This window comes from Littorina saxatilis, linkage group LG9, assembly GCF_037325665.1.
Source record: "Littorina saxatilis isolate snail1 linkage group LG9, US_GU_Lsax_2.0, whole genome shotgun sequence".
Lineage (NCBI taxonomy): Eukaryota > Metazoa > Mollusca > Gastropoda > Littorinimorpha > Littorinidae > Littorina > Littorina saxatilis.
Genome location: NC_090253.1, coordinates 35,863,858 through 35,879,167, shown reverse-complemented (window position 1 = coordinate 35,879,167; position 15,310 = coordinate 35,863,858). Strand labels below are relative to the sequence as shown.

The window sequence follows — 15,310 nt, the reverse complement described above, 5'->3', positions numbered from 1 at the left end:
GGACTTCGCGTGACATTTATCGTTCAGAACAGCTTGACACCAGAGATGGAATTATGCAATAATGTACTAACATATATATATAATCACAATAGAGTAGCGTCGTTCACCCCCCCCCCCCCACCCCGGCCCTTCCCCCACCTTCCAAACTTTGAAGTTGTTAACTGTAGAAGACTCACAGTAAATAGCGATCACATAATTGTGTACGTCTGAACTTTCCACAGTTCAGAGATCGCAGAGAGAAAGGCGATTGGAGGCAGCAGACTGACTGACATTTGCAAGGGCCCATTAACTACCTTTCTGACTGCTAATGGTGCTGACTGCTTGACTGGAGAGAGAGAGAGAGAGAGAGAGAGAGAGAGAGAGAGAGAGAGAGAGAGAGAGATGAGTCATGGTACCTGTTCTTAAAGGGCCCTCTCTACTGCTACATAGCGAGCGATGCGCTGTGAGCCAGCGATTAGGAGGACAGGAGTTACCTCCCATATTATAAGGTTCGCCTTTTTGCAATAGTGCAAGGGAAAGAACCGAACACTAATCTGATGTCCTGAAAAGCTGCAGAGTTGTATCCCCTAATATTTACTTGATTAGTTGCCTTTTTAAATATCAAAATGCTCGATTTCGCTCGCATTTCAATATCTATAAAATAAAATATAAAAAAAACACTCGTGTAAATCTGATATGACACAGCAAGTCATTCTCTATCTATTGTATTGTATTGTATTGTATTGTATTGTATTGTATTGTATTGTATTGTACCGTACTGTATTGTATTGTAGTGTACTGTATTGTACTGTAGTGTAGTGTACTGTAGTGTAGTGTAGTGAAGTGTAGTGTAGTCAGGGGCGGATTAGGGGGGGGGTTACAGGGGTTCCGGAACACCCCCCAACACCCCCGGCTGTCAAAAAAAATTAAAAAATTAATACTAACTTTAAAAGAAATAATGAGTGGCTGCTGACACCAGTTGATCATGTTTAAAATCAAGGATAAGCCATAAATTGTTCATAAAATAGCTAAAACTCTTCAGCTTCTGGGGGGTTACCCCACAAGGGGTCTACCCTTGGACCCCAGGTTGTAACCCCCCCCCCCCCCCTCTGGCTTAACTGCTCCGCCCCTGGTAGTGTAGTGTAGTGTATCGTATAACGCCAAAAGCTGCATTTAGCTCATGGCGATGTTTTTCTGCTGTTAATCTTGAATTTCAAGAACAAATAACTTTACATCATTATGCAAACTTGCTCTGAGGAGGAAGATATAAGCAGAACACGCCTCACACAGATGAACTACGTGAAACACAAACATAAGTATACATGTATGTCAGTTTCAACCTCAGCGATGAGTCACATCAATTTGTTTTTATTTCGTTTTGTTTACTTGTGGAGTTATTATTATGGAGCTGTTTTTTTCTTCTCCGGGTAACACATGCTAAAATCAAAAATAGAGAATATTTTCAAACACACACCGACCCATCGCCAAAAAGGAAGAAATGCATACAAATTGCACTGTTAATTCTGTTGTTACTACTGTACTTTTGTTTGGACGCTTACATTGGATAAGTGCTTTTAGCAGGTTTCCTTTCAGTTCTGCGCTTTTTTAACATAATGTAATATAATGATAGTGATTATGATTATGATTTTTACAACCTCACGCAAATGACAGTTGTTTTTTGGTTAAAAAATAGAATTCCCGTTGACACATTATTATGCTGTTGGTTTATGTTGGTTCTAGCAGCGACAGCCGACGTTAGGGATGCAGTATTCTCCTTTGGTTCAGCACTCCACCTTGCGGGGCAGGTATTCACTGCGTCTGGTGTCGGCCGGGCACGTCTTTACTGTCGGACACAAGACACACACATGCAATTGAATTTACTCATAAACATATACTCTTCGAAAACAGTTCAGAACCGGTCAAGAAAATGTTTCAGTTTTTGCCGTGGAGGCATGTCGCTACAGTGCATTATTTCGTCAGTGTGTTAGCTCTTATACACATACTGGTGAGCACAGTGCGAGGCTAGGACCCTGTTGTAGCACGTGTATCATAAAGTCTAGCCCTTGCAGATTTCATCAGATTTTGGAAACCTCCAGCTCCCTCTTTTTCTCCAAACAGCAGAATCTTTCCACGTGTTAACATGTGCAATGAAACTGTCTACAGAATTTTTCCCTACCTACTCTCACAGTCCTATTTTGAGTTCTAAACAAAAGTCAAGTTTCAATTGAATTATTGGACCCTTGACATTTTTTTGAAATGTTAGAAGATAATATAGTATACATTTTTTGTGACCAAGACTTTTTGTGTGAAGAGTATATAACATACGCCACGAGAAATCGGTCAGCTAGTCTGCTGGCTGGTGGACGAAAGAAAGCAGTTGGAAATATACACTAACATGTTGGATTATGGTTCAGATACAGGGCCGGACCAAATGAGTTGTAAGGGGGGGGTTCCTCCTTTTTTGGGGGGGCAAATCAGCGAAGTGGCGAAGCCACAAGCGCGCGCCTGCTTTCAGGCGCGCGAACTAGGGGGGTCCGGGGGCATGCTCCCCCGGAAAATTTTTGAAAAACGGTTAAAATCTGTGCAATCTGGTGCATTCTGGGCCTTGTTTTGAGGGTTAAGAGCAGCATTGTTTTGGTGCTAAAACTAGTAAAAAAAACAAAAAACCCACTCAAAGCAAGGTACATGCTTTTTCCAGGGGTGGGGTTCCGGAACCCCTGGAACCCCCCCCTGGGTCCGGCCCTGAGATACAAAGTGTCATCTTATAGATCATTTGTAAGCTTTTCTTCACTCTTTTGAGTGTTTGTTTTTGAGTTTAATGGGTGTTGTTTTTATGTGTGCGTGTGTTTTATCAAAGAGGGAGAGAGGCACCCAGCAGCTATATTCCATACCATTCCTCGAGTGTTGGGAGAATATAATTACACATTATAATAAAATGGTTCTGTATCTAGTTCATTCCTTCTGGTGTAAACCATCATGTAAACCACCTTGTCCAGACTTTCACATAGGATAACAGCATCCTTCCACTTGGAGACATACCAGAAATCTAAAGCCTGATTCAACACAGTGAATGGCAAAATTGATTCTCTGGTCAACACCGCCACTCACCGGATCTGTGATGTCGCTGTGGTCAGTGAGCAATGCATGCCGCGGCGGTCATCGTGATGAAGATTTTCGACAACGACGATGAACGCGGTGATGATTTTGACGGCTGAATAACAAAAACAGACTTTTTTTCAAGCGTACCTTCCCTACACTATCAGTGGCCGAGGTCTTGTCGATTTCGCAAATGAAAGGGGTTACGCCTAGGGTTACGAACACGTAAAGCCTACGTATTTCGTAGCTCCTCAAAGGTGTAGCTCGGTGGTCACGACGCACACTAATTAGTCGTTTGCGGGGAAAAAAAGTTTTTGTTTTTCGTCGTGTTGCGGTCTCGCATGGCCAACATCATGGGGGAAAGCGGACACTGTTAGGCGTTAGACGATGAAGTTTAACGTGCAGAAGATTCTCTATTTATTGGAACTTGTAAAATCCTAAACTACTCAGTGTCCTAAATCAACTCTCTTCGTGAACAGTCCAGTATGAAGTTACGTCCCTTGAGCATGAATGTGAGGATTACGTAAGGAATCGACTTAAAATACGAAACTATCTCTTTTTCCCCATGTATGCAGGCGCTGTAACTTGGAATACAAAGCATAAAGGTTGAGTGTTCAGGGTACTTAGTTTAACAGCAGCGCTAAAATATCTTCAGAAAGAAGTGTAAATAGCCTTGTTTCTTCGACACGCGTAGACTACGCACAGACTTACGACATGGGGATAGCTGTCGTCGCGTTAGGCTGAACGTTGTATACGTCGCACGCGTCATGACCAGCATGTTTTGCGGTTACGCTGTTTGTAGACTCTGCGCATAATCATGCATAAAGCCACTTAGTATTCGTCAAGACCTCGGCCCCTGATGATTTGAACAGAGCTCAAAAACGCAAATACACACACGTAGGTATGCACGCATGCACGCACGCACACACACACACAAAGACGCACGCACACACACACACACACACACACACACACACACACACACACACACACATACGTACGTACACACACACACATACACACACACACCGTCGTAGGTATGCACCAATGCACGCAGGCACGTACGTACACACACACACATACACACACACGTAGGTATGCACCAATGCACGCAGGCACGCAGGCACACACACAAATACACGCACGCAGGCACGCAGGCACACACACACACACACACACACACACACACACACACACACACACATACACACACACACCCTCGCCCACCACCCCCCCTCCCCCCCACACACACACACTAGGGCGAGAGCTTGTAACATTACCACTTGCTAATTAATTTACATGTCATGGGAATACTTTCCTGAATTAATTCTATAACTGACTCCTCTCTCAAAGTGCGAAATTAAGTCATGAAACAAGTCGCGTAAGGCGAAATTACTACATTTAGTCAAGCTGTGGAACTCACAGAATGAAACTGAACGTAGTCCGCCGCTAGTGCAAAAGGCAGCGAAAGTGACGAGCCTGTTTGGCGCGGTAGCGATTGCGCTGTGCTTTACTGTACCTCTCTTCGTTTTAACTTTCTGAGCGTGTTTTTAATCCAAACATATCATATCTATATGTTTTTGGAATCAGGAACCGACAAGGAATAAGATGAAATAGTTTTTAAAACGATTTCGAAAATTTTAATTTTGATCATAATTTTTATATTTTTAATTTTCGGAGCTTGTTTTTAATCCAAATATAACATAATTATGTATATGTTTTTGGAATCAGAAAATGACGAAGAAGAAGATGAAATTGTTTTTGGATCGTTTAATAAAAAAATGATTTTAATTACAAGTTTTCGATTTTTAATGACCAAACTCACTCATTAGTTTTTAAGCCACCAAGCTGAAATGCAATACCAAACCCCGGCCTTCGTCGAAGATTGCTTTGCCAAAATTTCAATCAATTTAATTGAAAAATGAGGGTGTGACAGTGCCGCCTCAACTTTTACAAAAAGCCGGATATGACGTCATCAAAGGTATTTATCGAAAAAATGAAAAAAAACGTCCGGGGATATCATACCCAGGAACTCTCATGTCAAATTTCATAAAGATCGGCCCAGAAGTTTAGTCTGAATCGCTCTACACACACACACAGACACACACACACACACACACACACACACACATACACCACGACCCTCGTCTCGATTCCCCCCTCTATGTTAAAACATTTAGTCAAAACTTGACTAAATGTAAAAAGTAGTGCGCTGCCCTAAAGCCGTAGCGTTTGGGATACACTGACCTCTTGTGAAAGCCTGAACAAATCTGTGGCGGTAAACATGTCACATGATCGTTCACTGGAGAAGGACTGCGGGTTGAATCGTTTTCGATACTCAACTTGCTGTTTTCTGTCATTTCATCACTGAATGAACCGCCACTGGTACATAACACTATTTCACAGTACAGCGTTTCACCTATCTTTACAGTTTACACATATTGACCTCGTAAGCCTGTTATTAATTGGGTTGAGTTCGCGAAGTCTGCTTCACAAAGCTTGCTGCACAAAGCTTTGGGACTGATTTTTGTGCGAAAACATTTCGCGAGGACTTCGCGAAGTCAGCTTCGGGTATTTATTTAAATGACCTGGTCGGAGACGGCTTGCTGGTGGGGGGCCAGCAGAGGGTCGATCAGGTTCTTCCAGTCGTCCACTGTCCACAAGGGGTCCGCCGACACCAGCACTGTGACGTCATTCACCATGAAAGTGGGCGTGCCCGCCACGCCCCCTGCACCACAAATACATAATAGCAATGCAGTGTATGCTGATGCCTTGTGTCTATGCGTGTGTTGGAAACAAGGCGTGACTAGCACTCTCTCCCGTCCCTGTCGTATTTCATTTGGACAATGCTCACCCTTCTCTCTTAGTCTCTCCTTCTCCATTCTCATTGTAATCTTTCTCTCATCATCATCATCATCATCATCATCATCATCATCATCATCATCATCATCATCATCATCCTTCAGGCGTCACCATTAGTAACACATGTTCCTGACATTATAAGATGTTTCAGTGATGGGTTGTTGACAGACCAGCTTTTTTGTCGGTCCGAGGGGGAGCATATCGTCTTTTGTTTCATATTTATTGACCAAGGCCGAAGGCCGAAGTCGATATGCCCCCCGAGGACCGACAAAAAAGCTGGTCTGACAACAAACCACCAAACATCGTTTTTGTCATCATTTGGGTAGTGAGAAATTAAGTGCCAAATCAACACAGGGAGCCATGCTTTGAAACACGAGTTCCGTTTTGATAATACATGTTTTTGTGCCCCACCACGTTGTTGCAATCAAAGATGGCGTGTGAAAGCAACTTTCTGTGTTTTGAGTTCATAAAATGTTGAGATAAGTATGTCAGGTTTGAGGATGCACAGTTCTGTAGGTTCCTCTCAGTATTCCACCCCCTCGGTTTTGAGTTGTAAATATTAAGCTTAGTGATCGAATGTGGAAGCTACGTTGGGTCAAAGGTAACAGAAGATTTGCATCGTGCAAGCAGGCACGTTGGGTCAAAGGTCACAGAAGATTTGCGTCGTGCAGCGAAGGAAAGAATCGCGATCTTGTTTCCGACTCATTGCCTCTTTGTTTTTCATTAGACGTGTAATCTGCTTGCTCGGCTTTGTTAGATGTTTGCATATCTTGTTGCTATGTTCTTTGCTTTTATTATTATTTCTTATTTGCGCTTCGTTTATCGATACAACGTCTTGTGCACGGGTAAAAATATGTGTGTCAGGGGTTTGACTTGACGTTCGTGTTTCTCCGAACGTCTGTGTATCGAAACACAGATACACGCACTCCATGACTTTGTAAGAAGACAGAACATATCGCTAGGTTTCACTTATTTGTGATGAATTTATGACCTTTCGTGAAGTAGTTTTGGTTTTTGTTTACTTTTGCCAGTTTGCCAGTTCGTTTTTGGAACTTTGCAAAGCAGTGTCGTCTGTCTAGGTCTGGGGAAACGCCAATGAAAAGCCCCGAAGAATTCCCGAGCGTTTCTATTGGGTTTGCATTTGATTATCCATGTATAACCTGCTTCCTGCAACTATGGGAACCGGGGATTTATTGCATGGAGAACATGAGATTTATTTCCCAGGTGGCTGTGAATGAAAACTCGTGAATATGATGACAATCTCTTTTGTTGTTGTTGAAATATATGAATATGAAATATGAACAAAAGGAGAATAAAGGTATTCCGTTTCTCCTGCCCCCAAATTCCCCCTTCTCCCTGCTTGCTCAGACAAACCAATTGCAGTATTTTGTGAACAAAAAGACAAAAGAAGACAAGATCTTCAGTCCATATCATCCCAAGCTCCAACATCCCGTGTAAACGGTTCGTCTTGAGCACCATCTTAGATCTGCTCAGGTTTTTACATGGGATAAGACCATCCCTCCACTTGGTTACATACCACAAATCAAAACCGATGACTGCATGCCCTTGTGGGTTGACACTTTTGTTGTGTGCAAAATAATGTCTCAGAAAGTCAATGGTTGCATTTATAAAGTAATTTATTAAAACAAAATCCCACTGTGCACAGAGAAAACCCAGTTTGTTCATTTTTGGCACATGACCATGGGGAGAGATAGTCTGACCAGATCTGAGACGGTGAGCCCAACTGTTTGCACGACAAGGGGTGTGCCTGTCATACAAACACAGGACAAGGAGAAGATGCGTGACGTGACGGTGAGCCCAACTGTTTGCACGACAAGGGGTGTGCCTGTCATACAAACACAGGACAAGGAGAAGATGCGTGACGTGACGGTACAGACGACCTACGTGTACAGGCGTATTTCCAGGCCACACGAGTGTCCTGCTCCACCGTACTGTTGTCCACCAGCTGTGCGAACTGACCGCTTGACCCCGACACCAGACCCTCCGCCAGATTGGCCAGCCGTCTGGGGAGACGAGAAGAGCAATGTTGCATATATCAGATCACATCAGATCACATCAGATAAGATAAGATATGATACTATAATATGATAAGATATGATAAGATTAGAGAAGATTAGATAAGGTACGATACATCTTAAATTTGCAAGGGTTATAATATGATAAGCGACATTCGTCAGCAGCGCTGGCTTGAAAACTAGATGTGTTTGTGTGTTCGACCCGCATGTTGGGCGAGACATTTATGTCCAGAGTCAAATCATTGTGTGCATATTTTCCTCGGTGTCTGAACACCCCCGTGCACATGCATACGCACGATAAAGATCCCAAGTTCACAGCAAAAGTCTCAGTGCTTGTACACATGAATACGCACATGCTGGAAAAAAAAGAACAAACAAAAGATAGTGCCGTACTGAATGGCAGCTCGCTTTTCCCAGTGAGAAAGCAGTCCCAAAAGACGCTGTTGAGAAATAACTGTGTCGGCTTTGTATGGGTTGTGAAAGAGTGAATACCCTTTCCTTTTACCGAGTAAAGCTATCCACGCGTGCTCTTGTCCACGTGTTTCAGACACCCCCCATCGCTAGTGAAAGGCCTATAATATCACGTAGGAAAATGTAACTTGGCAACGTGTTTGAGTCGACGTCGGGAGTACTCACTCTGCCACACCGCTTGAAAATCCTGAATGAGGTTTTTTTCTCAGAAAACGTCTATTTCCATTAGCACGGTGTGGGAGACGTTCCATGCGTAAAAAGTTCTGAGGCGGTAGTGTTCCAGCTCTGAGGGGCCACTTTTTCGCAGTCGGCTCAGATCGCTCGCAATGGTAGGTGTCGTAGGCAGTGTTCCACTATACTTTTTTTGTTTGTAACGTTAAAAAAATGCATTGGGTATTACCACAAATAGGCAACTAGATGATACAATGAATAGATATCGTAATAAATGATCATTTATGTCAAAAAGTGGAGATTTTTGTGCATTTGTGTGGTTATGCTCCATACAGACTAACACAGACCATCGAAACCCTAATTGGGGAGCTGAAGCAATGCAAAAGCAATGGTTTGGCGTCCAAAAAAGTTACAAACTGCTCCTAGATTTCTCTCAAAATTGATTAATTCGTTTAATCGATGATCCAGCTCTGAGCAAATCCAAAATAGGCGGAGCTTGGGTTTGTTCCAGGTCTGACGCGATTCGCAAACGGACAAAGTAAGGCCCGTATAGATGAAATATGTACTCCTGCTTATAATAGAGCATATATTTAACTCTTCCTATCAGTGGAAGGGATCAAAGTGTTGAAATCTGCATGTTATGCGGCAAAAAAGAAATGTTCCAGCTCTGAGGTGTTTGAGCGGCAAAATGTTCAAGCTCTGAGCAAATGTTGAAAATGTTAGGGCTCTGAGCATTTATTGACTGCTCTGTAACTGAGCATTGTGAAAGATATAAATGAAAAATCAACATAGAACATTTTATATTTTGAGCAATGAGGTATTCCTTGACTTTTAATGTACTACATTGCTGTTTTAGAGCAATTTCCAATTATTCTTTATGGAAAAAAAATAGCAGTGAACCGCATAAAAGGATTTGTACTCTCGGGTTTTCTTAGTTTGTTTTCTTCAGATGTCACCTGGGAACTCGATGTTAGCGAGAATAGCGAGATGACAGGCAACCAGCACCCCAGGGAAGAAGCGCCATCTGTGTGAGCACTGCGGCAAAGATTTCGCATGAAAGACATGTGCGCACAGTCCACAATGAACAAGGTATGTGGCGTCACAAGTGCGGAGTGTGTAACAAAACCTTCAGCAACAAAAATGATCTCATCGCACATGTATCCAAGCATGAAGGAGAACAGCCTTACGCCTGTCAGCTTTGCGGGAAGAATTTCCAGCATAAGATCTCTTTGACGAGACACTCCACAACTTGCCAGCAGATGGTTATTCCAGCAATTGTCTGTGGTTGTTGTAACCTTGTATTGACAACAAATACACAAAGCATTCAAACAACAACATGCGCTGCAATATATAAAATGTAGAAAGCTGTTCGTATGGCAAAACAGCTATCGCGGGCATGTTTAAGTCATGCAAAGGTTTTAACAACCTTACCTGATTGACTTCTCACGACAAACAAAAATGACAGCTTTTTTCACGTTGCCACGCGTTTTAGTAAACACATTTTATAGCAACCAGAAGCAGGGACGGCTTTTCTAGGTCCGCCTTCCTGATGACTCGTCCGAGCAACGGGAAGGGGGGAAAGGCGTATGCTTCCAGTCCTTTCCAGGAGATTTCCAGAGCATTGGTTTCCCAAGCTTCTGGATCTGGAAAGGGGGACGCAAATACCGGTAGCCTCTTTGAGAACTTGGTCGCAAAGAGGTCTACCATTGGCTTCTGCACTATGGACCACAGGCGTAGAAGAGCGCTGTGAGTGATGGTCCATTCTGACTGCAGGACACTGCCTGAACGACTGAGAGCGCCTGCCAGAGTGTTGAGACTCCCGGACAGGTACTTTGCGGTGAGCGAGATCTGGTGTTGTTGGCACCAGATCAACACTTCGCAAGTCCTGTTCGAAAGCGCGGGCGACCGGGAGCCGCCCTGCTTGTTCACATAGGCTGCCACTGTCGTGTTGTCTGTAAACAGACGGACGTGGTTGCCTTGGAGAACCGGGAGAAACTTCACGAGTGCGAGAGCCACTGCCTCCAGCTCTAGCAGGTTGATATGCCAGAGCTTCTGGAGTGGTGCCCACTGGCCGGAAGCCGTGAAAAGGGCTGTGTGAGCACCCCATCCCGACAGAGAAGCGTCTGTGAAGAGATCTGTGTCGGGAGGAGGCAACATGATCGGAACACCCTGACAGATCCATTCTGGTTCCATCCACTGAAGGGTCGTGGCGTGGAACCAGTTCTGGAGAGGGACTAGAGCGTTCCAATTGGTGATGGGGAAGTCCACAAGAGATTTCAGAGCTAGTTGAAAAGGCCTCTTGTGTACTCTCCCCAGAGGGACCAGAGACGCCATCGACTCCATCTGGCCGAGAATAGAGGTCAGTGAACGGATGGTCGCCCGATGGTGAGACAAAGTGGAGCTGATCGAATCTTGTAGTTTGTCCACTCTCTTCCGAGAGGGACGAACGCACCAAGCGATCGTGTCGAACGTCATGCCCAGATACGTGAATACCTGGGATGGCGTGAGCTCCGACTTTATGCTGTTGATTGAGAAGCCCATGAGATGAGCCTCTTGAACAACAGACAGAGTGTGCTGGGAGCAAGCTGCCTCGCTCTGGTTCAGGATGAGCCAGTCGTCGAGGTAGGCTCGTAGCCGAACACCCTGTGACCTCACTCGGGCGCAAAGCTGTTTGACCAGCATGGTGAAGATCCATGGGGCCAGTGACAGACCAAAGGGGAGCGCCCGAAACTGGTAGACCTTGTTGCCCCAACAGAAGCAAAGCCACTTCCTGTCGGCCGGATGCATCATGATGTGGAAGTACGCATCAGTAAGGTCTATGGAGGTAACCCAGTCTCCCGGTCTGAGGGCCTCTCTGACCGAGGATGGCGTCTCCATCTTGAACCGTATCACTCTCAATAAAGTATTGAGAAGTGAAAGGTCCAGAACCGGACGCCAAGCTCATGAAGCCTTGGGGACGGCAAAAAGCCGACCGTAGAACCCCAGGGACCTTGCAGAAAAATCGTGTACCTTCTTGTCCGCAACACTTCCACTCCTTTTTACATTTAGTCAAGTTTTGACTAAATGTTTTAACATAGAGGGGGAATCGAGACGAGGGTCGTGGTGTATGTGTGTGTTTGTGTGTGTGTGTGTGTGTGTGTGTGTGTGTGTGTGTGTGTGTGTGTCTGTCTGTCTGTCTGTGTGTGTGTGTAGAGCGATTCAGACTAAACTACTGGACCGATCTTTATGAAATTTGACATGAGAGTTCCTGGGTATGAAATCCCCGAACGTTTTTTTCATTTTTTTGATAAATGTCTTTGATGACGTCATATCCGGCTTTTCGTGAAAGTTGAGGCGGCACTGTCACGCCCTCATTTTTCAACCAAATTGGTTGAAATTTTGGTCAAGCAATCTTCGACGAAGCCCGGGGTTCGGTATTGCATTTCAGCTTGGTGGCTTAAAAATTAATTAATGACTTTGGTCATTAAAAATCTGAAAATTGTAAAAAAAAATAAAAATTTTTAAAACGATCCAAATTTACGTTTATCTTATTCTCCATCATTTGCTGATTCCAAAAACATATAAATATGTTATATTCGGATTAAAAACAAGCTCTGAAAATTAAATATATAAAAATTATTATCAAAATTAAATTGTCCAAATCAATTTAAAAACACTTTCATCTTATTCCTTGTCGGTTCCTGATTCCAAAAACATATAGATATGATATGTTTGGATTAAAAACACGCTCAGAAAGTTAAAACAAAGAGAGGTACAGAAAAGCGTGCTATCCTTCTTAGCGCAACTACTACCCCGCTCTTCTTGTCAATTTCACTGCCTTTGCCATGAGCGGTGGACTGACGATGCTACGAGTATACGGTCTTGCTGAAAAATTACATTGCGTTCACTTTCATTCTGTGAGTTCCACAGCTACTTGACTAAATATTGTATTTTCGCCTTACGCGACTTGTTACATTTAGTCAAGTTTTGACTAAATGTTTTAACATAGAGGGGGAATCGAGACGAGGGTCGTGGTGTATGTGTGTGTTTGTGTGTGTGTCTGTCTGTCTGTGTGTGTGTGTCTGTCTGTGTGTGTGTCTGTCTGTGTGTGTCTGTCTGTGTGTGTCTGTGTGTGTGTGTAGAGCGATTCAGACCAAACTACTGGACCGATCTTTATGAAATTTTACATGAGAGTTCCTGGGAATGATATCCCCGGATGTTTTTTCTTTTTTTCCGATAAGTACCTTTGATGACGTCATATCCGGCTTTTTGTAAAAGTTGAGGCGGCACTGTCACACCCTCATTTTTCAATCAAATTGATTGACATTTTGGCAAAGCAATCTTCGACGAAGGCCGGACTTTGGTATTGCATTTCAGGTTGGTGGCTTACAAAATAATGAATGAATTTGGTCATTAATAATCGGAAACTTGTCATTAAAAAGATTTTTTTTTAAACGATCCAAAAACAATTTTATCTTATTTTTCGTCATTTTCTGATTCCAAAAACATATACATATGTTATATTTGGATAACAAACAAGCTCTGAAAATTAAAAATATGAAAATTATGATTAAAATTAATTGTCCGAAATCGATTTAGAAACAACATCATCTTATTCCTTGTCGGTCCCTGATTCAAAAAAACATATAGATTTGATACGTTTGGATTAAAAACAAACTCAATACGCTAAAAAGAATAGAGATACAGAAAAGCATATTATCCTGCTCAGCGCGACCATTACCGCACTATTCTGGCTTGTCGATTTCACTGCCTTTGCCACGAGCGGTGGACTGACGAAACTACGAGTATGCGGTCTTGGTGAAAAAATGCAGTGCGTTCAGTTTCATTCTGTGAGTTCGACAGCTTGACTAAATGTTGTTATTTCGCCTTACGCGACTTGTTTTCTATTATTGAAAATGATTTCTTTATTTAAATGTTCATTGATTGAAGACAAAAACAAAAAAATTCATCTTTGTTTACAGATTTTTGTGTGTGTTACTTTAATGAAAACGTAACATTGCGGTAGGCATCTTTGACTCGTTATATTTTAAAATAAGGAAACATTTTTGACAGAATAATGTCATTTGACATTCTAGGGAAAAATGTGTTAAAATCACTATGACAAAATGTGTGCAAACGATAGTCTTCACCTTTTTGCTTTAAAATCGAAAGTAACTTTGGTAGGAAACTAACCAACTCTTCAATCAAATCGTTTTGTTCTGTATGTAGAGAAGATGGTTGTGGACCAGTTTCAGTTGTAGATTTCTTTTTCCTGGTTATGCAACCCTCAGCATCAAAAAATATATGTTCTACCCTTTCGTCTGGTTTCACTTGATAATCATAAAGGTGGTACTTTATTTTGCCTTCATTTCGACAAAGGAAAGGTTTGTGCACTTTAAAAGTTTCTCATGGGTGTTCTTTTTGACAATGTTAGTTTGCATTCTTGTTTCTTGCAGTTTCCACATTGGACATATTCCATATTCCATTACTTGCATTTAGTTGAAAAAAAGAAACCATATCACTTTAACCATGTATGGATGAGACAACATACTATCATAATGATCATGGGAAAAAAAAGCCTAAATTACAAAATAATTGGGTCAAACATTTTAACTGTTTTAAACTTCATATTTCTTTCTTTGCTTTTTTTTCTTTCTTAAATTTGCTTCACATGCAGAATGAGATACACCCGGTAGTATTTGCTCAGAGCTGGAAAATGTGTTCAACATTTTGCCGATCAAAAACCTCAGAGCTGGAACAAACATTTTGGCCGCATAACATGCAGATTTCACCACTTTGATGCTATCCACTGATAGGAAGTATTAAATATATGATATTTTATCAACAGGAATGCATAGTTTTGCGAATCGCGTCAGAACTGGAACAAACCTAAGCTCCGCCCATTTCGCTATTACTCAGAGCTGGATCATCGATTAAACGAATTAATTAATGTTGAGAGAAATCTAAGAGCAGTTTGTGACTTTTTTATAACGCCAAAACATTGCTTTTGCATTGCTTCAGCTCCCCATTAGGGCTTCGATGGTCTGTGTTAGTCTGTATCGAGCAAAACCACGAACATGCCAATAAATGATTATTTATTGTGATATGAATTCATTGTAGCATCTTGTTGCCTATTTGTGGCAATACCCAATTCATTTGTAAACGTTACAAACCAAAACGTAAAGTGGAACACTGCCCACGACACCTACTATTGCGATCGATCTGATCCGACTGCGAAAAAGTGGCCCCTCAGAGCAGGAACACTGCCGCCTCAGAGCTTTTTTTTTAGCATAGAACGTCTCCCACACCTTGATGAGGGTAGCCTCACAGGACTATATGATCATTATCCTCAGCACTTTTATACTTTTCTGCATCCAAGAGTAATACGTTCATCCACATTCAGCGCACGCCCAAATGTTGTCCAACAAGGGATATACATTTTTAAAACAGAAATTGTAAACTTACAAATAACTTACAAAATGAATATTGATGAACTAATCTGTTCAAAAAAATTCCTTCAACAACTTTCGTAACCCCTAACTAAAGCGTTCAAACTTTCTTTGACTAAATGTTTCGATATATCTGATTCGTTTTGTTATCCAGTTGCCAAAATCATCATCATCATCATCATCATCATCATCATCATCATCATCATCATCATCATCATCTCTATCAGCATCTCAATCAGCATCTCAATCAGCATCTCCATCATCATC

The 15,310-nt window shown here is 42.3% G+C and overlaps 1 protein-coding gene and 1 long non-coding RNA gene across 4 annotated transcripts in view; both read right to left on the bottom strand.

Annotated features, from left to right (window-relative positions):
- The window catches only part of LOC138975955 (uncharacterized), a 149,852-nt gene that overhangs the window by 27,089 nt on the left and 107,453 nt on the right, over positions 1-15,310 (bottom strand). The gene's annotated exons all lie outside the window — the stretch shown is intronic.
- Positions 1,332-15,310, bottom strand: part of LOC138975949 (uncharacterized) — a 17,011-nt gene continuing 3,032 nt past the window's right edge. Inside the window, exons 3-6 of one of the 3 annotated variants that reach the window (XM_070348724.1) lie at positions 7,843-7,961; positions 5,664-5,803; positions 3,088-3,190; positions 1,332-1,822 (exon numbers count right to left, since the gene is read on the bottom strand). In XM_070348724.1, the coding sequence (XP_070204825.1) occupies positions 3,110-3,190; positions 5,664-5,803; positions 7,843-7,961 (340 nt within the window). In that variant the 3' untranslated portion in view covers positions 1,332-1,822; positions 3,088-3,109. The remainder of the gene's footprint in view (positions 1,823-3,087; positions 3,191-5,663; positions 5,804-7,842; positions 7,962-15,310) is intronic. The other 2 variants (XM_070348725.1, XM_070348727.1) reach the window with 2 other exon arrangements.